The sequence below is a fragment of the Hakea prostrata genome, chromosome 2, assembly GCF_041222555.1.
Source record: "Hakea prostrata isolate BN-2017 chromosome 2, UWA_Hpros_2, whole genome shotgun sequence".
Classification (NCBI taxonomy): domain Eukaryota; kingdom Viridiplantae; phylum Streptophyta; class Magnoliopsida; order Proteales; family Proteaceae; genus Hakea; species Hakea prostrata.
The window spans coordinates 47,120,623-47,145,675 of NC_142601.1; the positions used below are offsets into that span (position 1 = coordinate 47,120,623).

Genomic DNA, 25,053 nt, shown 5'->3' on the forward strand with positions numbered 1-25,053 from the left:
ATGTTTTGAATTTCGGCGTCCAATATAGGGATTCAGCATATGTGATATTGCTATATTAGCTAAATATGGACACGTGAAAATGAGGATAATCTACTTTGATATAGGTGCTTCGCGTTTGAACATCCCATGATGTGAAACAAACCAAGCGTTACCAAGAATGGAGAAAACCCAAATCTAGGAGACAATGCTAGCAAAGACTTGTCCCCATCATCAAAAAACTTATTCCCTTTCCAAAGTATCCTTTATGATCTTCAGCAATCAATGTATTATCAGGATACCTTCGATATCCTGAGATTCTTTTTTCCAATGAGGCTTATCTCATAATAAGAGACCCAATTCTTGTGTAAAGTTTCTATTGTTGCGGATTCCGTTCAGATGCATTTTAGCCTAAGCTTGACTTGATCAGCCCAACCACTGAGAAAGGCTGAGCAGTCTTGAATGAACCTGTCCTACATGTACAAGAATGATGGGCTTGTTTTGGAGGTTCGATCAAATTGCAACTCCTTGCCTGAGCTCCTACCCTACCCAATAAGCAGGCCATGGCCATTTTACTTGCTTCCTCTTTTGTTGGACCTTGCCCAGTTGAGGTCACATCTTCTTTTTGTACTGTAATTAGTAGTTGGGAAGTTAAACACCTTGTATCTCTTGTACAGTTAGGAGCTTATCAAGGTCCCAGTGTGTGAGCAAACTATGGCCCTGTACTAGTTTTCTTTCATCAATCCACCCAAAAAAAGAGAGTACTTGAATGAGACATGTCATGTACTAAGACATGTCATTGGCCCCAGATGTCGCTGGGAGAAAATCTCTGATGCTCAAGGCAGAACCCTGGATAACGGGTAGGAAGACCACCCAAGGGTATAAGGGGCCTGTAGGCTTGTTATTAGCTGATGTGGTTTTGTTCCCAACACCTTGATATGACAAGGGTAGTCCTGTTTTTGCAATCTGATTGCCTTCCATTCTCTCCTTTCATGAGCCCCAAACAAATACCATGAGGATGCAATAGGTATCCAGATCTAGACCATATTATAACTTTTGATTCCAGAATTTGGCATGTAAGAGAATCCTTTACCAGGAAATTTTCTTTTGCCTGGGGGGGGGGGGGTTTGTTGGACAAGAGAATGCAGAACTTGGTTACAGATTAAATCTTATAGATTTTATTAAATACTTGGGCAAATAACATTCTAGTTATAAGAAGTGGCATGACTTGACAAAACAACTTTGAGGAATCATGAAACCCATGTCTCATTCTTCCATTAGTTTGTTATTTAGTTGTTAATTTAGAAAAAAGGGGAAATATCTCAAAGAACCTAAAAGGATGCTTATTAGAAGACGGGGGGGGGGGGGGGGAAGAAAAAAAAACCTTTTCTTAATGTCTGTTGTATGGTCATCTGAAGACAAAAATAGCATCTAATACCTCCTCCCACAAAGTCCCATAGTAACGGGTCCAAGTTGATAATTTTTTTATATTTTTGTCAGCATATGTTCTAACAAGTTGTAACTTATGAACAGGTATGAGAGGACTTTCTTTTAGTCATTTCTAACATTTAGATGGTAGTTTTAGGGGTGTCTTTTTCTTTTTACAACTAGAATGATTTGAGAAGGGGTTATGATTTCTTAACTCTCAATTGTATACCCCTTTAAGCCTTTTGAATATTGTTGACGATATCACACACCTCTCTTCATATTTTTTGTCTTGTAGTTTTCATTTTGTTCCTTAGGAATGCAAATCAGTTGCTCATTGTCTAGCTGGAAAGGCAATTACCTTGATAGGGAGGATTAATTGGCCAAATTTCACTACTTGGGTGTTGGATCTATGTAATTCTGACACCTTATCTTGCTCATGTTCTTTGAAATGAATGTTGGTTTACCCAAAAAAAGAAAAAGGGGTTAGGAGATGGGAGCTATCAATTTATTTGTTATTATTTTTCATAGTGGATTTAATAAATGACATAGGGGTTTCTCAGACAAAATCTATTGTTGAATTTTTTAGATGTTCATAGCCCTCAAAGTTGAAATTCGCTTACTACCCTTGGCCTTTTGTTAAGTTTGGTAAGTCTTACCTTGTAAAGTAACTAGCTACAGGATACAGTATTTTTTTTTTTTTTAGTTTAGTACACAATTATTGCCAAAATAAATATTTACAACTTAACCACTTCTTTTTCAGCCAAAATACAATTCGAATTCATATTCAGAAACGATAGTCATATCATCAAATACAATTCATATTCAGAGAGTGGTTTTATCTCCAGGTACACATAAATATTTGGAAGGAACCAAATATGGGGAAGGCTGGAGAGATAATACCAAAACATCCTCAAGTATTCCTTACATATAAGAAGGATATATTCTCAAGATGCGCCTAGGCTATGAGTCTAGGACCTATAATTTCCTACCCAGTTTTCCAGCAAGTCAGCAACCATTATCGGTTAAAAAAACTTACAAGAGTTGGATAAGTTTTACTGGTTGGTACCCTTTTCCTAACTCAACCATTTAGTCACTGAGCAGCAAAGATATGAGAAAAAGGTTGATTTCTGCAGAGTGTTGATGATTCTGCTCATAATCCTCCTACTTGTTGAAGATCAAAGTCAGAGCTTCATGGTTCGTAATGAAAGGTATGCCAGAATACGGTATCCGAAAACCATGGTTACTAAGGCAATTACTTCTGTAATACCATTGCCCAGGTTCATGCCATTTATTGCAGAAGTTTTATGGTTGTACTGCACTTTGAGAAGAAGCCTGTAAGTATGGTAGTTGAAGGAAATATAACGGATCCATGATATGAACACTGGAACTCTCTGCGAAATTACACACATTGCTTTTAGAACATAAGTATACAGTTTCTTTAGCAAACATTGAAAGTTTAATTTGGTTTCATTGTTGTCATTTTAGAGGTACTTGTTCAGTTTCAGATGAGGTTCATAGAAACTCTAGTCTGATCTTGTTATGGACAGTTAAACTAGGCCAGTCTTCTGCATTTGTCAAATGTGCAGACTTGAGATAATTATTTAAGACTGGGTTTTCATAAATTGGGGTCTGTTTCTTATATAAAGCACCCTCCAAAGATTGGGTTAGGATCTAGGATTCAATGACTCCCAAAGTTTGCTGAATCTGAACACTGATTTGTGTTTTCCATTCAACTGGGAGCTGTAAGATTTCAGAAATGTTATCAGATTGTGTTTTTTGTATGCTTGCATGCTTACCTTAACAAAAAATCCACCAGCCAACATAAATGTCATCACAGTTACAGAAGCCAGAGTTGTAGCCTTCTTTACATCCATGAGCATTGCACCAATAGCCAGTCCAAGTCCCTGCCAGTGTTTAACCCCAGTGAATTTGCATGTAATATGTTGTTCTTTATTAAGTTTAATCCATCATAGCCATCAAATCCAGCCAGGGAGGAATGAGAAAGGGCACGGCCAGGTTGATGCAAGCAACAGCTTTGGCCTGGCTTATGTGAATCTGTAAAAGAGCATCCTCTGTTTTGCAAATTCAACTTTACCAGCCAAGCTGTTTTGATTATTATTATGTTTTTTGGGCAATGAGAGCGTGCTGTTTTAAAAACTATGTGCAATTATGCACCTTAGATCATCTTAATTTTAACAATTAACTGTGAAGAAGAATACCTGAGCTGCTACAATGCAGAGGAACACAGTAAGCATGCTTAGGAAGAATGGACCAACTCTTAATGTCAAGCCTGCCATGAAGTAAACAACGAGAAGGAAAAGTATAGGTAGGAAGAGGTCAAGTGGCAGATCACTTGTTGTTCTAGCAAGAAAATATGCACTTAGTTTGTACATGTCAACTGCTCGTTCCTTGCTTATCATGGCTCTCTCTTGAGGGAATGTGAAGATAGCTGTGAAAACAGGAAAGAAGCCCCAAAATACCGAGATGAAGAACAGCAATCCTGCCTGAGATGCAAGACACAGTAGCTTAGATTTGATTTTGTTTTGGCATATAAGTATATAACATGGAAATGCCAGCAGAGAGATGCTTCATTCATCTACTTTATATACCATAACATTATCGATAAAGTATAAACATGACACACATTGCAGACATTTGGAGCAACGGTTTTATGAATAATCTTATTTAGCGACTATGAGCCTTATGTCCTTGTGTTTTCTTGGCACTTTGCCTAACTCTGAGTTTCTTTCTGCCCCTATTAACGTTTACACAAGCATGTAGCCAGGAAGAAAATTGAGGAATATATGAATGCCTCGAAAGGGAATCTAGGAGTATCTCTAAGAGGTAATAAAGAAAGGTGATTTGAGATGGTTGTGATTTAGGCCAAAGGAAGATTAGTGGGTGCAATTCACATGATGCAGTTTGAAGGGCTTAATCTGAAAAGGATGTGTTGATTAAGAAACGAGAAGCTTCAAATATACTTTACTCATGAAACAAGCATATATATGATAGCGACAAGGAAGGACCATAGCTAGATGTCTACAAATTTGTTCATGATGACCAAACTTCTGGCTGATGCTTAGTAAAATTTATGCTATTAAATAAAATATAATATCATCTACTAAAATTGATAATCTTTTTTACCAGTTGTCTAGATTGAACCTTAGCAAATTAACATATAGGAAATACATCTGCTAGCCTTCTTGTCATAGAAATTGTATGCTCTTATTGGGTGGTTCTGATATTTTAGAATGTGAGCATGAAATAAAATGAACCAGCACCTCGAATACAAGTTTATCAAAGGCTTCAGTGTAGAAAAATGAGGATTCTGTATTTTCAATATTGGATTTAATGTTGAATGGACTAGCAATAGGACAATTGGGATCAGTTCCTATAGAATGTCTCCCCTTCAAAATCGGAGGTGAAGGTTTCCTCCATCTGGAACATGAAATTATACCAAATAAAGATAAACAAAGGGGTTCACCCTTTTTTGTTCTAGAAACCCTCCAAAAAGAACTACTCATTCCGCAAGTCCCACTCAAGAACAACTAAGATTGAGTTTATTGCTCACTCAGTATCATCAGTGTCAGTCAAAAAAATTATGAAGGCAAAGGTGTACCTGATCTTGGAGTCCTTTCAGAGTAGTACCATCCGATTGCCACCAGAGCAAACCTAAAATAATGGCTGTGGAAAGAACTTGGGTGATTCTCAGCCAGCTTAAGTAATCATGCCGCCTTTCTTTTAGACCTCTCTGAAACAGGATGGAATACTGTTCCCACCAGCTTGCCCCCCATTCTCTTGATACCTTTGACTTGAATTCTTCATTGATGGGTAATGGCACCATAAGTTTTTTCTTCTCATTCTCTGCCTCCTTACTCTCATAGGCCTCAACAAGGTACTGTTTAATACAATACTCACAAGGTTAGAAGTTGGAGCTTGCCAGGTGCAATAGAGAATCCTGTATTTATATTTTACATATTATGAAAGACATACATGATGAATCCTGTGTCCATTATGTTCAGTCTCATTGAGAATGAAGTTTTGCACATACATGATGATAAAAGTGTTAGGCAACTAATAGTTGTTGCAAGAAGTGAATTTGGATTTTGATTGTTAGCTGGATGTTGAAAGAAGCATCTATCCTTGAAGGAAGAAAAGTATGGTTCCTCCTATGTAGGAAGCTTCAATCTATAGGAAGCTTTAATACATAGTGATTCAGAAACAAGTAAAACATTACCTCATGCACCACAGTCGGAGATGGCTTTCCATTCTTTGTTTCAGTTTCTGCATTCCCCATCTGAACTTTATCCTCTAATTCTGATGGAACAGAGATATCATTTATATTTCCGTTTGCTAGGTCTAGGAGGAATTCTGCTGGATTCATGGCAATGAGAGGAGAGCATCCTATAGAAGAGAAATAAAGCATTGCTTCTGATGCTTTTCCGAAGTAAAGTAAGCTCCCTTTCCCAAGAAGGATTAATTTGTCAAACTTGTGGAACAATCTGCTGGATGGCTGATGAATTGTGGTCACCACTGTCTTGCCCGCCTGCCATTAGATTCAGAGACAACATAGTAACAAATTACTGAGTTTTAGATTCTTATTATTATCAGTTTGGCGCTTTTTTTTTTTTTTTTTTCTCAAATGCTTTACCAGGGTGAACGTTCAGTGTTTCTTGTATTATCCCTAATTACTACCAGTTGATGGGTACACAAACTTGAAGTTGTTGGCTAGATGCTATGATTGTAGAATCCAAGTGGACTTTGAGAAGGCAAAGACTGAATGTTAAGTTCTAAGGTGAGATTTTCAAGCATTCTAGTTTCATACTCTTCTCAGTCCTAAAAATTGAGTTACATTCTGCACTTAATACAACTCTTATTGCTTTTAGTTCAGTTTAGACACAAGTTTTTCAGGAAATTAATGTTGACTAGAAAATCTGGGTACCTCGGCAATGTCATGTAACATCTGAACAATCCTAAGAGCTGTTGTTGAATCCAAGCCAGAGGTGGGCTCATCAAGAAACAGAACTGAAGGGTTGGTTAGAATCTCACTGCCAATGCACACTCTTTTCCTCTCACCACCTGAAACTCCCCTCACAAAAGACCCTCCAATCATGGTGTCTTGACATCTGCACATACGATGTGCATGTTAATTTGTAGCTGTACCAAAATGTTTATTCTGAGATTTCATAGAGGTCAAACAAGAAGGGGAATACCTCTCCAAGCCAAGTTCATAGATGACATCCGTAGCTCGTCCTTCTTTCTCTTGTCTTGTCAGTGTTTTTGGCAATCGCAGAAGAGCTGCATATCTTAATGTTTCTCTCACTGTAAGGTGAGGAAATAGAACATCATCTTGAGTTACGAATCCTATCCTGCCATATGTTACATGTTAAGCAATAGAGGTTTTATCTCCCTGGGTCTTCATCCCCATGTTCATGATTGGATCCATGGGTTGGCCTCAAAAACATTTCAATCATAAAAATAACGTTGTTTTAATTCTTTTAAGCATATTACATCTCCTACTGATCAACTAACTTTATGATTTCTCTGTTCATAATAATTTTCTCGTACCTGCGTTTTAGGGACTTGGAATATGGCTGATCATTGTAAGTAATAGAGCCACCTTGAGCAGGTACACTTAATCTTCCTCCAAGCAGACTAAGAAGGGTAGTCTTTCCACTGCCTGATGGTCCCATTAATGCCAAAACTTCCCCTGGATTCACTGAACCTGTAATCCCATTTAAGATATCCTTCTCTACTGTTGTTCTGACACCTTTGAGGACAACCTTGAATGTCACTTCTGTGAACTGCAGAATGCAGGAATCAAAGGATTAAAAAATGAAAAGTGAGTTTCCATCCAGACTTTGGCCGTGGAACTTTCAATCATGGATAACCTGAAATTTCAGTTACATGATGGAATTGGTGGTCGTTTGAGTGCCACACTAGTAAATCACTCTAACTGATTATACCCATCTGAAGTGTGAAAGATTGATGGCTTTAGGCCACATTTGGTATTATTGATCACTACCAATTTTTCAGGGTGAACCACATGGATCACTATGACAAGTGTCTCTGCTGGGGCTATTTTGGGTGTAAATCAACCAATCAGTTCTCCCAAGAACAGGAAACAGGAAAGCTTAACTGTGGCCAGTTTTGGCCAAACCATGCTCAACTAACCAGTAAGACAGTCCAAAAAGGAGATACTTTTGACATACGCAGACAATGTACATGGGTTGAGGCTTTGAACATGACAGCCATGGTTTATTAATGCGGAGCTGAAAGGATTAAGAGGAATATCTTGTGCTGCAGGGTCACTACCTTGAGATTGATTGGGTGTGTGGTCTCCATATGAATCTTGTTGCAAGTGCCAGCTTCAATGTCCTCTGCTGCATGCATTACATATAAACTTGTAAGTACTACTACGTGTGCAATTCAATTACCAAATAGTGCATTCTTGCATTGCCAAATGCAACTCATGCTTGCTACAAGCTGCAGCAGAAAGGGGCTTATTCGTTGAGCCCCAAACTAACTTCCACAGGCCCACAGACCATCAGACCAAGCGCGCTCATGTAACTGGCAAAGGGCCTGGGTTGCTAGAAAACTGGCAAACAGTCCCCAATTTAAAAATGATAATTCGGCCAACTGTTTGAACCTTATCCAAACATGGAGGAGCAAGTGTTATGACAAAAAGAATAACTTAAATTTTGGTCACCACGAGAATGTTTTTATACAATTAGGCTGGGACTTACGATGGCCCCCCCAAAAAAAAAAAAAATCTATCCTTTTACTCATCCAATGGCCCCCCCCACCCTTTCGCGGGTATATACACTTGACTCAATTGGCAAATGGCAAAGACTAACCTGTTTTTTTTTCATGGAGAACATAAGTAAGAGGTTGAGGGTTCAAATCTCTTTGTGGTCGAGATTTCCTTCATATATAAAAGATACCCACCTCCCCTATATATATAACCTAATATTCATAGGGGAAAAAAAAAAAAAAAAAGGATGATTGATTAACCCGCTATGCTATGGAAGATCAAGGTATCAAAATAATTTAGATGGATCTTTGGGTCCTAAAGTTGCCCTACTTGTCTTGGACAAAGTTGATAGTATCCTCTCTTTAATTGCACATTTTTATCATTTGAAGTCTAAGACATCATTCGATACACTTACATAATGCATCGGATTGCAAAGTGTTCATGAGTGCAAGATCTTAAGATTCAAGACAAGAATTGTATTTTCCTCACACTTTTGTACCACCATATTTAAGGTAGAGTTGTTTATGGGATCCACTTAGTAGAATGTACTTTAATAATTGTGTGGGGGTACACTTATAATTCTCTTTATCATTATCATTGGTGTCAATACTGTGGGACCCATTTATGGTCCACTTATGTTAATTTATGGCAAACGGCATGATGAGCTCAACAGTGACCCACACAACAGGCATACAGCACCCACAAGAAAAGCAATGGCTGGGAGTGGATGTTTGTAGCTGTGTTTACGAAGAAGCCTTTGAAAGTTAAACCTCTTCTCTTCCTTTTTTTTCGCCACTGGTTGTCCGTCCTTTTCTCCACTTACTAGTTATATTCACTCTTTCTGTCTCCACTTTCTTTTTGTTACTTTTCAAGATTTTGTACGAAAATCTTATATCACTTTACTAAGTTATAAAATATTATTCTAAACAAATAATATACATAACATAATAATAATAAATAAATAAATGGCGGTTCCTCTATACCCGGCCTTCGTGTCATTCCAGATGAAGCTACATTGACTGTTTAAATCTATATCATTGGATTTTGCACATCCATAAGTTACGGTTTTATACACGTGCACAGATAGTGCAGATTTAAAAGAGTTCGGATCATCTCCCCGTCGAGTGCTTCCCCATAGCTTCTTTACTACAAAAATCAGTGGGGCCCATGATGAAAAATACTTTTTGAAAAAAATAAAAAATAATTTTTTTTACCAGTGGGTCCCACTAGTTTTTGTGGTCAGGAAGCCATGGGGGATCACCTGTGCTCCCCCGACGGGTAGATGATCTAGGTTCGATTTAAACACTCCACATGACCTTCATCCATGGACCGTTTAGAAAGACAAAAGGACACGAAGTCCTCATCGAGAGGTCAGAAGGACAAGGACACATGTCATGTGGAGTCCAAATCCTCTATTTTCATGCTTTTACGTTCACATGAGTGTGGGTCCTACACTAACCAGCCATATAGGTAGATTGAGTATGGTAACATGGAGCACATGCAGTTTAGTAATGGACATATGATCTGAATTTTGTCATGTGATATGGGCTTAAGTGAGCTGAAATTGAGTGCTGCACATTTAACTGTACTGTCTACTGTGGAGATCGAAACAAAGGTTGAGATTTCGATCTCAACTGCTCGTTTCGCAAAAGTTGTTTTGAACTATTTATGCAAAACGAGTGGTTGAGATCAAAAACTCGACCGACGTTTCAATATACAACACGCAACACCCAAATAGGCCTTTAGGTGAGGAGCCATAACAAGCTTACTCGATGCAAAAGAAGCTAAACATGTAGCAAATATAGTAACTATTTAGCGTAGAAATGCAAATAAACGAAAATAAGGTGGCATGCAAATGGTAAAACTGTAAAAAAAAAAAAACCCATTTGACGTAATTACGTTGAACGCAGGGGGTGGAGGGGAGAGAGAGAGGCTTACGGTTGTTTTCATCGTTATCGCTGAAAGATTTGAAATCGGAAAAGTCATCTTCAGGTGGAAGTGTGAATCCCGTGAAAGAGAAGGAGAAGCCCAAACTAGCACTTGACGCCCTACTGAGAGCGGTGCCGCTGCTCAGCTCGTTGAACGACTCCACCTTCAGCTGTGCACTTCTCGTCTTTCTCAAGTGTTGCTGCTGCTGCTGCTTGTGGTGGTGGTTTCTGCTACCACCACTACTGTTCCTCGGTGATACCGCTGAGAATCTCTTCCCAAAACTCGGCTTCCTGGAGTGACTGCCACCACTGTTCTGATCTACCACGACTACTTGATCACCTGCTTCAACCGACATAGATCTGCTCGGTGACTTCTTCATCGTTGTTGGTAACTCTACCAACTGATCTGATTTCGTTCTACACAGTCCTGATGCTGTCGGCGACGTTATTGTATCCATCTGAAACCACTTACGATCAAGCCACTGCAATTAAGTGAAACCCAGCGCCTAAGATTAAGAGACAAATTAAGAAACAAGGAAGCCAAAACAAAAACCCAGTTTTTATATTTTTTGTTAAAACAACTATGAATCAGAGCGTGGCCGTCAAACGGTTCTAGCTAGACACTATCCATGAAAAGAAGTAAAATGTTGGCTGTTACAGGAATGTATTAACAGCTAGCTCCTTCATTTTCTCTCTGTGTTTTGCTCTCCTTTCAGTTTACTTCATCTTCAGACATATATGAAAATTAACGAGAGAGAAGTAGCTAGGACATCAACCTATACCTTTTTGTGAATTTAGAAGGGGAAGGAAACGAAGAAGATGAAAGCTTGAAAAAGAGAGATCGAGGAGCTATTTCTGTGGCTGTGGTGGTGGCAGCTGTGAAGCAAACCTTGCATCTATTGGCACACTTGCACTACTATCATTTAATGGTTCCCTCCATAACCCTTTATAAAGGAGAGCAACCCATTTATTTAGTAGGAAAAAAAAAGGCAAATGCAGTGTATATCTTAGTCACCAAAATTACCATCAATCAATCAAAACAATGTTTTACGGAGAAAATGAAGCAAAACAAGAGATCTAACCCTGATGGCTAACCTCATTAGAGGGGAAATGAAAATACATTAAAATGCATGGTTGAAGGTATCCCACGATACAATATGATTCCAGTTAGGATATGAATCTTATGATAAATATTGACATGTGTTTTTTTAATAAGCATATATTGGATTACACCAAAATGTATTCAACAGTATAAATGCAATACTCAATACAAAATAACCTGTCTCTTCAAATTATCCGACGGATACAATATTCAATATCGATACTTCAAAAGTTCAAACCTTTAAAATATACCATCATAGGAATACTCGGTTGGTAAGATCAACACATTTAGTGATGACGCGGATGGTATATTATGTAATACTCTCATTCCCAATATATAAAAATACATCATTTATTTTAAAAATAAATAAATATTTTTTACAAAAAAAGACTTTTTATACTTTAACATTAATACATCTGACATGATAATAACATCTCTACCGTACACGTAGTGATGCAGTCATACGGAGTGTACGCACGTACGGTGCTTTCCTAATCCAACCCACCCGGTCCACTAGATTTGAATGACAAAAGGTGAGAGTGGTAGAGCCGGCCAAGGCCAGATGAGATAAGTCTCTCATTAATTGGAGTTGCCTAACCAGTCCAACCCAAACCACACAAACCATTTTAAGCCGTCTTGTCTGAGACTAGTGATATCAACATAATTTTAAAATTGTCAGTTTTCTTTTCTGGTGCACACAGAGAGAAAAAGTTAAAACTTAAAAGCCAGTGTTGGGTCCCATCGTTGTCGCATCATATCATCAATTCATATCATCTTCTGATGAATATCGTGTCCAATTTTTAGAGGTCCTCTGGGTTGTGCTTTCTCATCCAATCCCTCAGAGGTTACCTGTGGAGAGGGTAGCAGGAATTTTCTTAAAGATGCCAAACGGTACGGTATCAGTACGATCTTTAATTGAAAATAATTGATACTTAAAACCAAAATTATATGAATATCATTTTCGTACCTATAAATATTTGAAAACCATTATCCTGGCTTGACGATATAGTATGGTTTTACTACATAATCAATTCGATAATGGCACAAAATAGTATGAAAATGTTGATGTGATATTAACTAAAAATGTGTAGATGATATGTATCATTCCCTATATTTACACTACCATATCGCAATAGAAATCATTTTTAAAAATCAGACGAAGCCATTCTTGAAACGATTCAAGAAAGTCGGCGATCTTGGATTCTAGCGGATTCAGAACCTCCCATCTCTCACAATTAGTTCTTCGAATTTAATTAATTTAGATCTTATACTCAAAATTAAAAGCTGGAACTTTGATTTTCTTGGATTTAGATTCAAATACACTAGTAAGTACTAGTATACCAAAATTACTAGTTGACCTGTCAGTCGTCTACTGAAACAGCTTCTTAGCATAAGCAAGGGTAAAGTTATATTCCAGGTTGTAACAAACAAAAAACAAAAAAAGGCAATATGGATTCATTTAATTTGAGCAATGTATTTTTTTTTCTTCTCTGCCTCATTTAGAAGTTATTTACTTCCCTATTTTAATGTATGTAGGGTTTCTTAATCCATAGTTGAAAAGAACTAGGTGGGTGTATAGCCTTTTCTGTGTAGGCTCGTCGTTCCAAGTAATTAGCATGAGGTGTGTGGGAATTGATTTTCTTGCATTCGTTTTAGTATGAATCACGTAGAACTTACTGAATACCAGATCCAGGAGATTTAGCGCAATGAAAAGGCCATCCTTGATCTTCCTCCTACACCTCAACATCTTGTGTGGCTTCTTAGCTTAACTCATTTTTTGGTGGATATACTTAATAGAACTGGATCTATAAGGTTCATTTTGTTTAAAAACCACCTTCTTTTGAACTAGTTCTCTAATATGACTCGCTTATCATCACCAAGTTTTGATGGAAAATTAAGTCTGGTGTAATGTAATTGTAACCATGGAAAGTTATTTCGGCGAAACGAAACCAGGGGGCGAAACGATATCTGTCGGATATCGCCGATTTTTCGGCGATATCTTGCCGAACTAGCGAAATCCGGCGAAATCCGGCGATATCTCGCTGGAAAATCAACACTGATCGCCTCTTTCAGTCTTTCTCTTCTTTCTCTCGGTCAATCCGAGGGAACTCCAGGTCTTCATCAGTGCTGCCTTTGGTGTTGGTGGTGGTAGTATGTCTTTTACCGGCGCCCAAAGGCACCACCGGCAGCAACAGCAATAGCGATAGCCGTGGGAGAAGCAGGGAGAAGAATGGAGGCGACGAAACCTAGGGTGCCTACCTGAGCCTCGCTTTATCATCTAGATGTAGATGCAGTGACTTCTAGGCTCTAGCGACTGCTGGCGAGAGTTCGTCCGACCGACCGTCCATGGTGAAGATGAAGATGAGAAGATGAAGATGAGATCGGATGAGATTATGTACACGCAAGCAGGGAGAAATATGAAAGTATAAACATTTGGTAAATCATACCTCTTTACCTTTTTGGCATTTGAGCCTCATGTCACGTGGCTCTTAAATGACCATAAAATTGTTTTAAAAAGCACAAAAAACAAAAACCCATAAAGCAAACATAAATCCGATTTGACTAATCAACTTTTCACATAATATTATTTTATGTAAAAAAAGCCAAAACGCATGTGGGTTTGAATTTTTAATAACAATTTGGGGCGAAATATCGGCGAAATCTCGGCGATATCTCGCCCTTTCGCTCGGTTCGCTGAGCGATTTGAACGAGCTATCGTTCCTTGATTGTAACTTTTTGTAATTGTGGCTATCCATTAATATATTCTCTCCCTTTTATCCCAAGAAAAAGAAATTAGCTCTTAATTGTTAGACGATGATTCAGAGTTCAAAATTCTCAATATATACAAACCAAACTCTTGTCAGACTCAGTCAACTGTTGCCTAACCTTGCTTGACCAGATTGTTCAAGCTTAACATACTTTTGGTAGAGAAGTGACTTTTATACATAAAGGATGTTTACGTAGATCATGACGACCTCTTGAGTAAAAATTGTTGGTCTTACCAATCGAGCAATCCTGCCTGCATTGGTGAGAAAAACTCAAGATAAAACTCATGCAACATCAAGCATGTTTGGAAGAAAAAAGTTCCTTACATGCATCCCTTCTGAATCAACTGAAATTCTATACATCTTCTCTGAAAAACAAACCTTACAAATCCCCCTTCCCAACACTAATACCATTAAAGGGCAGCTATATATGGAGCTTCATATGTAGGGCGTCCTCAGTCTGGTTTTAGTGGCTGAGACTTTGAATAGCCTGAGCAGAAAATGAGGAAGATTAATTTGGTGGGTTCTGAATTCTGATAAAGATCCTTCATTATCAAGACAAACAATTATTGGAGTGGTAGTGATGGATCTATTAATAGTGCACTCCTCTTGAACCAAAAAAAAAATGAAAAAAGAAAAGGCAAGAGACCAGCACTCCTCCACTCCCTGCTTTATTAATTGGATGGACTAATTAGGTGTCACATATATGCTCATTGTTCCCTGGTGGGTCGTCTTCTTCTTCTTCACAAAATCTACAACCCCACCTTCACCTTTTCTCCCCCACCATCACCATTAATTTCCTATCTTAGAGTGGTCTGTCTACCTCTCCCTCAATTTCTTGCGCAGGTCTGCCACATTATGAATTATTGTTGGTTTTTATTCTCTTTGAAATCTGCATGCACACGGATCCTCTTGTGTCCAGTCCTTTGTGCGTTCAATCCATCTAATCATTGGACGAGCGATAGTTGGTGAACAGATTTAATTGCAACGATTCCCAGATAGTCTAATTCCTCCACTAAGGAGTAGATCAATGCGAGACTCACATGGTTAAATGTAAGAAGTTGTAAACACTTTTCGTATCGTGTCATTTTAGCATAAACACTTTTCCAGTGTAGTTCTCAATGGTAGGAACATGTCTCTTGATATATGGACTTCCAACCCTAAACAGGTAACACATTTGTTATGGTCATTACGGTCCAAATTCATGAACTGAAGCAGACCACTTGAACCAAACCTAAGGACTCAAGCTCAGTCCAAGATAATTCAATTGACACTTCTCAGTCATAAGGACTTCCTAGAGGAGATGTCAATTGGCGAAGCCAAGAATCATGCATCACAGTGACACACAACTGTCATCAAGTGACTTCTCGGTAGAAGCAACGCTGGTAACAGATTCGGCGTATCCTTATCCAAATATTAATTAAACCCCAATATTTAATTCAGTATTGAATGTACTAAGTTTCATTAAATGCGCATGGATAGTTCAGAAGCTTCTCATTCGCTCAAAGCCTACGTCGAGTACTACGTACCCCTGTTTTGTCTCCCCAGCTAAGGAATGGTGTCACATCAAGATCAAGTTAACGCTGATCTCTTTATTCACCTATGAGATCATCAGCTGTCTCGGGGGTCACATGTATCAACTTGCTGTCCAAGCCACGCCGAGAGGCCATCTCCACCATTCATCTAAGCCATCTTCATCATAAGGCTACGGCGAATTCATCATTAGTTTAGGTATGGACCAGCTATATATACCAGCACTACGCATGAGTAACGATAAGACTTGAAACTCCAGCCATTATTCTCCTGTATTAACTCCTGAAGAACATTCCCTTCTTCGTTACATTGAGCATTTATTCCTCAAGGGGAGTCTTTGGTCTTCTTACCTGAACTGACTTAATCATTGGAGGTGGCTTTCCATCCTCAGAGGCGGCCCGCTTTCACTATTGTTTTGGTCTCAGGAACCAAACCCGGATCAGGAGCGAAACCAGGGAGTCACAAGCACATTTTCACCACAACAACATCTCTATTTTCTTGTCTTCTGGATAATGTTATCTTCAATTCTAGCCGTTCACTGTTAGTGCTGAAGCTATAGTAAGAATGGAGCGTATTGCCATCATGGCGACATGGCCTCATGGGGGTCTAATCATGGGAGTGACCTTCCGTTCAGTCACTTATCTTAATCTACTTGAATATTCAATTTGAGTTCTTAAAAATTAGATCACCGAAAGATGAACTGAAGAAAATATTTTTATTGAGAATCAAAAAATCATTCCACTAGTTTCCCAACAGACGAAGATCTACAGTTGACAAATAAATAACATGACAACCAGCATATCATATTATAATTTCTCCCAACAAAGACTGGTGTTCTTTACCCCTTCAAGATATGAGAACAAGAAAGATCTGTTCTAATCACTAAGGACGGGGTTCTCAATATGAAGGCAGGACTTTAATGGACAAGTAAAAGATCATCCATTCATTATAATTCACAAGTGGGTTCTCGATAAATGAGGTCATTGCTGATCTTATTCCACTCCTTATCTGCCCATTTAAGAAAAAGTAAAATAATGTTACCTATAGTGTTATTGTGCAAAGAATCCGTACCTCTTAATGTTATCCACCCGTATTTATTTGGCCTTTCTTGTCTTTCTTTACCATTCCAGAGTGGCACTGTCACCACCAGCAAGACAAAGGGGAGCTGTCAGCAAGCCTGGATTCTCTACCCCAATAAATGGGACTTTGCTTAGGTCCACCGCATTTAATGCACAGGACCGCCAAGCCACCTGTTGGATTAGAATTTCGGACAAAATTTTGATCTCGACCTTTGAAATTCAATGGTTGGTCGAAATTCAATTTCGACCAAGATTTTTGATTTGACTGTCCAAAATCTCGACTTGACGGTTTAATGTGCATGACCCAAGCAAAATTACAATAAAACTGCTTCTTTACACTTCTCTATCATGCATTTAGAAAATATTTACATTTAAACATTGACAAGATGGACCAAAGATATATATTCTTAAATATGTGATGAAAAAGTACGGATAGCGTAAAATCCTCTATCCTCGTGGTGAAACATCCAACTCACCATCAGCAACAAGGAAAGGTAAGTCCACTCAAAACTTTTCTCTTGTCAGTGTTATTTACAAAAAATAACAATAATAATTATAAAGGAGTCATTAGGTACCTATCACTCCATTATTGCGGGTAGGGTCACTGTGTAACTTTGATTTCAAAAACAATAATGAAAATAAAGAATGGGGTTGCGTTTGTTTGTAAAGGTAGGGTGGAAAAAAAGGGGTGGGAAAAAAAATATATGAGCCCATGTATAGTAAGGCGAGGGAGAAAGAAATGAAAAGAAAAAGTTTTGTGAAAAAGTGATAGTGGATTGGACACACATGACATTATCAAGTAAAATCACCAAAAACGGGCTAGCTGATTAGGCATTCCTCTTGTCATTACATAAAGAATTTCAGCCATTGATCTCAGAATAAAAGATTATAATCCCAAAATTCAGTTTTACCCTATCACTTAAGGAAAATTTGGGTAATTGGATAAAGGGGGAGGCACCAAAGGAGTCAAGACTAGAGATAGAGGAGGGAATTTGGCCAAGAGGAGGAGCTACACGCATTGTGGAAGCATTCTTCTAATTCTCTATTGGGTTTTATGTTTTTTACTTTTTTATATTCTATGAACCCTTTTAATGATTGCATGTATTTCCCTATTTTTGAATTTGAATATCAGCTAGTTTCTTGTTTTATTGTGATGATAAAGTACCAAACCTATGATTTGAGTTGTAAATTGTTGTAATTTTGTTGTATCATAGTTCATTATCAGTGTGTTCACATGCATGCATGTTTTCAGTAATTTCATCTATTGATTGGTCACCATTGAGTGAATGTGGTGGTTTTAGTTAACTGGAGAGTTAATCAGAGCTAGACCAATATTGAACAATGTGTGTTAGCTTGATCCTAACGTAAATTTAGCTAATTTGCAAGTAGGATAGGGATATTCATCTGCCTGACATAACCATTGTTGGAACCCAGGTGTCACTCGCATCCTCAGTTCAATTCCCCATAGAAATATGATGATTTTAAACTAGGATATTAATGCAAGAGTGGATTGGAAAATATTGTGTACAATTTTGTTCCAGGTTCTCTAATAAGCCTTGTGTTGTAGCTTTGGTATAGCATTCATAACCCTAACTCAGGGGAAAATTGATTCTTAACATTCATACCACTTATTTTAGTTCTTTCCACTGCATGCTCTTCAATTTAGGATCTCTTATTTAATTCATATATCCTTCGCTTAATTAGTTAATTTAATCAAAGTAATTTTGTCAATATTGTCTAAGTTAGTCTCCCTTTTACACTGAAATTTAAGGATAAAATTTTTCGTGGGATCAATACTCTACTTACTCTTTACTACTTGATTGTGACACGTGCACTTGCGTAGCATTTTTATACACAAGCAAACAAGTTTTTTAGCACTGTTGCCAAGGAGTTTTATCATTGTTAATCGGTGTAGAAGTGATTTTTAGTTTTTATTACATTTTTTTTATTTGATGTTAGTTTTCTTTTGTTTCCAAGTGCTTTACATCTTGTATGATTACGTTGTGTGATCAAGAGGTGGTACCCATTGACCCAGAAATCGAAGGACATTTCAAGGTAGTAGAAGGGAGCAACGAGGTTTGGTAGCAATTCAAACAATGGCTGAAACAATGAGAAATAATAATGACAATAATATGATAGCTGAGGTTGATGATAGAGATTAGGGCAATTAGAGAATATATTGTATCAATGATGCATGAGTTGAATCTTAGTATAGTAAGGCCAGAAATCCAAGTGCCACAGTTTGAGCTTAAGCCTGTGATGTTTCAAATGCTCCAAACTATAGAATAATTTAGTGGGATGCCAACCGAAGATCATTTTCTCCATCTTAAACTTTTCATGGAGGTGAGTATTACTTTCAAAATACCTTGAGCAATTGAAGAAGCCTTGAGACTGAAACTAATCCCTTTATCTTTGCAGGATAGGGCAAGAGCATGGTTGAACTCTCTACCTCCACCATTTGTAGAGAAGTTCTAGATAGAATGATTTAGTAGAGAAGTTCTTGATGAAGTACTTCCTTCTAACAAAGAATGCCAAACTTATTAATAATATTATTGGTTTTCAACAATTAGATAGTGATCTTTTTATGAAGTGTGGAAAAAAAATATAAAAATCTCTTGGGTAAGTGTCCTTACCATGAAATTCCTCATTGGATTAAAATGGAAACTTTTTAAGATGGTTTAAATGAGCAAACTTAATCCATAGTAGATGCTTCAACAAATGGGCCTACATTATCAAAGTCTTATAATGAAGCTTGTGTCATTTTGAAGAAAATGACCATCGACAACTATCAATGGTCAATTGAGAGAGAAATTAGAAATAAAAGAGTAGCAAGGATTTATGAGTTAGATGCACTGACAACCTTGATTGCACAGATGTCCTCTTTAACTAGTGTGTTGAAATCTATGAACTTTAGTACAGCAGTACAATTACAACAAAATACGACAACCTCTTATACATATTGTGGTGGGAGGCATTTGTTTAATAGTTTTCCATCCAACCTAAAATCTACCTACAATATTGGGAATTTCAATAAGACCAAAAATCCATATTTCAATACCTATAATCTTGATTGGAGGCAACATCTTAACTTTTCTTGGAATGCTTAAGGACAAAATGTTGGTCTATTCTCAATCCCAATCCAACCACAACACCCTCCAAATGCTCAACAACAAGTAAAGACTCGACCTATGGAACCATCTTCATTAATAATGAATCTATTAAAGGAGTATATGGAAAAGAATGATGCAATTATTCAAAATTAGTCAGCCATTATTTAAAGTGAAGTAGCCTCACTGAAGAATTTGGAGAATCAAGTAGGATATCTAGCTAGTGCTTTAAGCCCTCAAGGATCATTGCCAAGTGACACGGAAAACCCTTGACGTGAAGGTAAAGAACATTATAAAGTTATTGCATTAAGGAGGAGAAGAGCAACCTCACTCAAAGTCCAACCAATAGCATGAGCCTATTTTGATCCAAGAAAAAGGAGAGAATGAATATATGATTACTGTTCAAAAGGAATAAACTGATTATGCAAAACAGTATACTGTACATAATGCCACAATATCATTGCAACAAAGTTCTCCAGAAAAATAAAGTATTAGACCACCTCCATCTTTTCCTTAAAGATTTCATAAGCAGCAGCAGGCAATGTCCGACGTGTCGCCTGGTGTCGTCATGTCGGTGCCTGGCGACACGGGCGACATGGGTGACACAAACGACATGTCGCCCGACATATCCACGATTTTTCCTTAACAATTATCTGTTATATATATTTAATAACATCTATTTTCTTCTTTTACAAGTTACAAGGTACATGAGTACATGATGTACATCTCTTTTTCTTCTCTTACAAGTTATTTCTTCTCTCACTAGTTACAAGGTACGTCTCTTTTTCTTCTCCTACAAGCTACAAGGTTTGCTATCAACTATGAATGATGAAGATGATGAAACGTTGTTCGAGTGTATTGATGAAAGCTGTTCAGAACAATCAGGTGAACTAGGTCGAAGAGACGGAAGATTTAAAAGAGCTCGAGACCCTTGAATCCTATAAGCAGCTTGATTGTAAGCTCTCGTAGCGTCTTCAGCCATCTCAAACGTCCCAAGCCACTCTGGCGCTATTCTTTGCCGGATCTTTGATCACCGCCACAAATTTCCCCCATAGACGTTGCCTTACACCTTTGTGATGCTTCTTCGACGGTTCTACAGCTGGAGCCTGTAGTTGAATCCTCCTCCGGCGATGCTGATGAAGTTGATGCCATCTTCGTCTCCTGTGGTTCTAGTTTAACATCACCAACCGGACTTCTGCTGCTGCTATTATGTGATGATTGATCTTAAGAGAGTGAAGGAATCCATCCAATGCTGACGGTAGACCACCATATCCTCGGAATCATGGACATTTAACGGCAGATCTCCCCGAAAAGTCGACTGTCGGCGATATATCGCCGATAAAATGTACTGTCGTGTCACTGGGGGGTTTCATGTCGCCCCCAGTGACATGACGAAAAATCGCCGTGTATCGGCGATTTATTGTCGACACACGATACACTGGCAGCAGGATCAAAATTTTAAGAAATTATTGGATGTCTTGAAACAGCTGCATATTAATATACCATTGGTAGAAGTGCTTGAACAAATGTCAAGTTATGTTAAATTCATGAAATACATCCTTTCAATTATGAAAAGATTTGGAGAGTTTGAAATAGTGACAATGATACAAGAAAATAGGGCATTTTTGTCGAACAAGCTCCCTCCAAAATTAAAAGATTCTGGAAGCTTCACCATTCTTTGTACTATTGGAGACAATTATATTAAAAGAGCACTTTGTGATCTTGGAGCGAATATCAACTTAAGCCAATGTCAATTTTCAAGAAGCTTGGTGTTGGAAAAGTAAGGCTAGCCATAGTAACACTACAACTAGTTGACAGATCTTTAACTCATCCAGAAAGGAAAAATTGAAGATGTATTGGTAAGAGTAGATAAATTCATCTTCCCTACTGACTTCGTTTTTCTTGATTTTGAAGCAGATAGAGATACGCCCATCATCTTGGGAGACCCTTCTTGGCAACAAGGAGGACATTGATCAATGTTCAGAAAGGAGAATTGACTATGAAGTTAAATAGAGAGCAAGTCACATTCAATGTTCTCAAGGCAATGAATCTCTAGATGAGATAGAGGAATCCTTAGTTGTGAATGTCATTGAAGAGCTAATTTTAGATGAGTTTGAAAAAGAGTGTATTAAAGACCCACTAGAACTTCCATTGGCAATAGAAAGTGAACAAGTGTATGATGAAACAAATAAATACATGGCTTGGTTAGAAGCAAGACCAACTAAGACATTTACAGGGAGTCAATTTGAGCATCTTGGACTATCCAAATGTGAAATTAAATCCCCTAAACCTTCAATTGAAGAACTACCTATGTTAGAGTTAAAACCTTTTCCAGAACACTTTCGGTATGCCTATTTGGGTGAAGCCAAGACAAACTCTATTATTGTTTTAGCATTGCTAACAGAGGACTGGAGGATATGCTACTTGAAGTGTTGAAGAAGTGTAGAAGAGCATTAGAATGGACCATAGCAAATATGGAAGGAATCAACTCTTCAACATGCATGCATAAAAAAATGTTGGAGTAATGTCGTAGCAATTTATGGAGCAACAAAGGAGGCTAGATCCAATCATGAAGGAAATGGTAAAAAAAATCATTAGATGGCTCGACGTTGGGGTAATATATCTAATTTCATATAGTCAGTGGGTGAACCTAGTGTAATGTGTCCCTAAAAAAGAATGAATGGCAATTGTGGAGAATGATGACAATAAGTTGATATATATATATATATATATATAATATATATATATATATATATATATATATATATATATATATATATATATATATATATATATATATATATATATATATGGATTATAGAAAACTTAACAAGGTTACAAGAAAAGATCATTTTCCACTTCCCTTCATAGATCATATGCTTGACAAATTAGTTGGAAAAGAGTATTATTGTTTCTAAGATAGATAATCAGGTTATAATCAAATAGTCATTGCTCCTAAGGATCAATATAAGATCACTTTTACTTGCCCTTATGGCACATTTGCCTTAAGGAGAATCCCATTTGGCCTTTGTAATGCCCCGCCACTTTTCGACGGTGTACAATGTCTATCTTCACTAATATGGTGGAAAATTTTGTAAAGGTGTTTATCGATGATTTTTCAGTTTTTGGAGAAACATATTAATGTCTAACCAACATGGAAAAAGTTCTAAAAATGTGTGAAAAAACCAACATAGTCCTCAACTGGGGAAAATGTCATTTTATGGTTAAGGAATGATTGTTCTTGGGCATAAGATTTCAAAAAGGGATCTAGAAGTTGATAAAGCTAAGGTTGCTAAAAGAGAAAAACTGCCACCTCCATCAAATGTGAAGGGGATCAAAAGTTTTCTCAACAATGTTGGATTTTATAAAAGGTTCATAAAAAACTTCTCTCAAATAGTTAACACATTCGTGCAACTTGCTTAAAAAGGAGAATCCGTTCAACATTGATGAAACATATATGAGAGCATTTCCAGAGTTGAAGAAAAGGTTAGTCTCCACACCAATAATTGTAGCATCGGATTGGTCCCTACCTTTTGAGGTCATGTGTGATGCAAGTGATTGGACTATGGGAGCAGTTTTGGTATAGCACAAGTATAAGATATTTCATTCAAACTACTATGTTAGAATGACCTTATCTAGAGCTCAATTGAATTATACTGTCATAGAAAAAGAATTATGGCTTTTGTATTTGTTTTTGACAAGTCTAGGGCTTATCTTGTGGGAGCAACATTTATTGTGTTCATAAATCATTCAACTATAAAATATTTGGTGGAAAAGAATGATGCTAAATCGAGGTTGTTTAGATGGATCCTATTTCTTCAAGAATTTGATTTGGAGATAAAATATTGAAAGGAGATTGAGAATCAAGTGGTTGACCATATATGTCATTTGGAAATCCAAACCAAGAAGCTTAATTTGATATTAGAGAAGCTTTCTCTGATGAACAACTCTTTGTTGTCTGCCTTTCGCAAACATCTTAGTATGCTGATTTTGTTAATTATTTGGCCGGCAGACTTCTACCTCCTAAAATGAATGCACAACAAAGAAGAAATTATTACATGAGGTTAAAAAGTACTTTTGGGATGAACCATGGTTCAAGCAATGTGCATATTAGATTTTGAGGCATTGTATCCTTGAGGTAGAAATAGAGGAAGTGTTGAGGTAATGTCATGACTCTCCATATGTTGGACATTACCAAGGTGATCAAATTGCTGCAATGGTTTTGTTATTAGGATTCTATTGGCCAAATATGTTCAAAGATGCCCATCAATTGTTCAAAGATGTGACAGATGTCAAAGAGTGAGAAGCATCTCCAAAATGAATGAAATTGCTTTGACCAATAGTTTGGAAGTAGAGTTGTTTGATGCTTGGGGAATTGATTTCATGGGTCTTTTGTTCCTTCACATGGAAACCTATACATTCTAGTAGTAGTGGACTACGTATCCAAGTGGTGGAGGTTATTAGCTGCTTGTCTAACTAATGATGCGAAAGTGGTTATTCAATTCATGAAGAAGAACATCTTCACCAGATTTGGTACACCAAGAGCTATAATTAGTGATAAAGATACACAATTTTGTAATAGGTACCTTGGTTTGGCTAAGTATGGTGTTCGTCACAAGGCTGCCTCAGGCTATCTTTCCCCAAAAAATGAACAAGCTGAGGTTATTAATAGGCAAATCAAGTTGATTTTGGTGAAAATAGTATGCCCAACAAGGAATGATTGGTCTACAAGGTTAAATGACTCACTTTCGGCTTACAGGACTGCTTTCAAAGCCCCCCCATTAGAATGTCACCATATTAGCTGGTGTTTAAGAAAGCTTGTCATCTACCCTTGGAACTAGAGCATAAAGCATATTGAGCAATCAAGAAAATCAATCTTGACTCAACTCTAGCTGGTGAAAAGAGAATGTTGCAATTGAATCAACTTGATGAATTCAGAATTCAAGCGTATGAGAATACCTAGTTGTATAAGGAAAAAGTAAAGAAATGGCACGATAAAAAAATTCTTGAATAAGGTGTTTGAATCAAGCTAGCAAGTTCTATTGTTCAACTCAAGGATTAAACTATTCTCAGGGAAGTTGAAATCTGGATGGTCAGGAACATTAAGGTAGTGATTGTTTTCCCACATGAAGCAAGAAAAAAATCGTTTGTTGTGCACAACAATGCACCCCACAGTTTGACACTTGTCATATTCTTAATTAATGGCTCAAATTAGAAGGGTGGGCTTTAAGTGAAAGATACCCAATTCTATGACCCATTTTAGCCAGAACCCATCGGTTTCCAATACTTAGTTCTAAAAAAGGGAAAACCCATTGTGAAATTTTCCATCATTTTCCCTCTCTCGTTTCCTCTGTCTCTTATTCTCTTCATCCCCTTCCCCT

At 37.5% G+C, this 25,053-nt stretch overlaps 1 protein-coding gene across 1 annotated transcript; it reads right to left on the minus strand.

The window, feature by feature from the left end:
• Nucleotides 1-1,572: 1,572 nt before the first annotated feature.
• LOC149024525 (ABC transporter G family member 22-like) lies at nt 1,573-10,862 on the minus strand. Its single transcript, XM_089144752.1, has 10 exons — nt 10,097-10,862; nt 7,720-7,787; nt 6,973-7,208; nt 6,618-6,773; nt 6,347-6,530; nt 5,642-5,950; nt 5,024-5,302; nt 3,624-3,908; nt 3,201-3,308; nt 1,573-2,795 (listed from the first exon to the last, which is right to left on the minus strand). Exons 1-10 carry the CDS (start codon nt 10,542-10,544, stop codon nt 2,586-2,588), a joined length of 2,283 nt encoding a protein of 760 aa, XP_089000878.1. The 5' UTR covers nt 10,545-10,862; the 3' UTR covers nt 1,573-2,585.
• Between the last annotated feature and the right edge of the window lie 14,191 nt (nt 10,863-25,053).

Excerpts from the sequence above, each read along its gene's own strand:
- LOC149024525 (XM_089144752.1), bottom strand. The coding sequence starts at position 10,544 with ATGGATACAATAACGTCGCCGACAGCATCAGGACTGTGTAGAACGAAA. Across the intron at positions 5,303-5,641 it reads CTCCGACTGTGGTGCATGAG|TACCTTGTTGAGGCCTATGA; the intron begins GTAATGTTTTAC and ends TGTATTAAACAG. Across the intron at positions 3,909-5,023 it reads TGAAAGGACTCCAAGATCAG|GCAGGATTGCTGTTCTTCAT; the intron begins GTACACCTTTGC and ends CTTGCATCTCAG.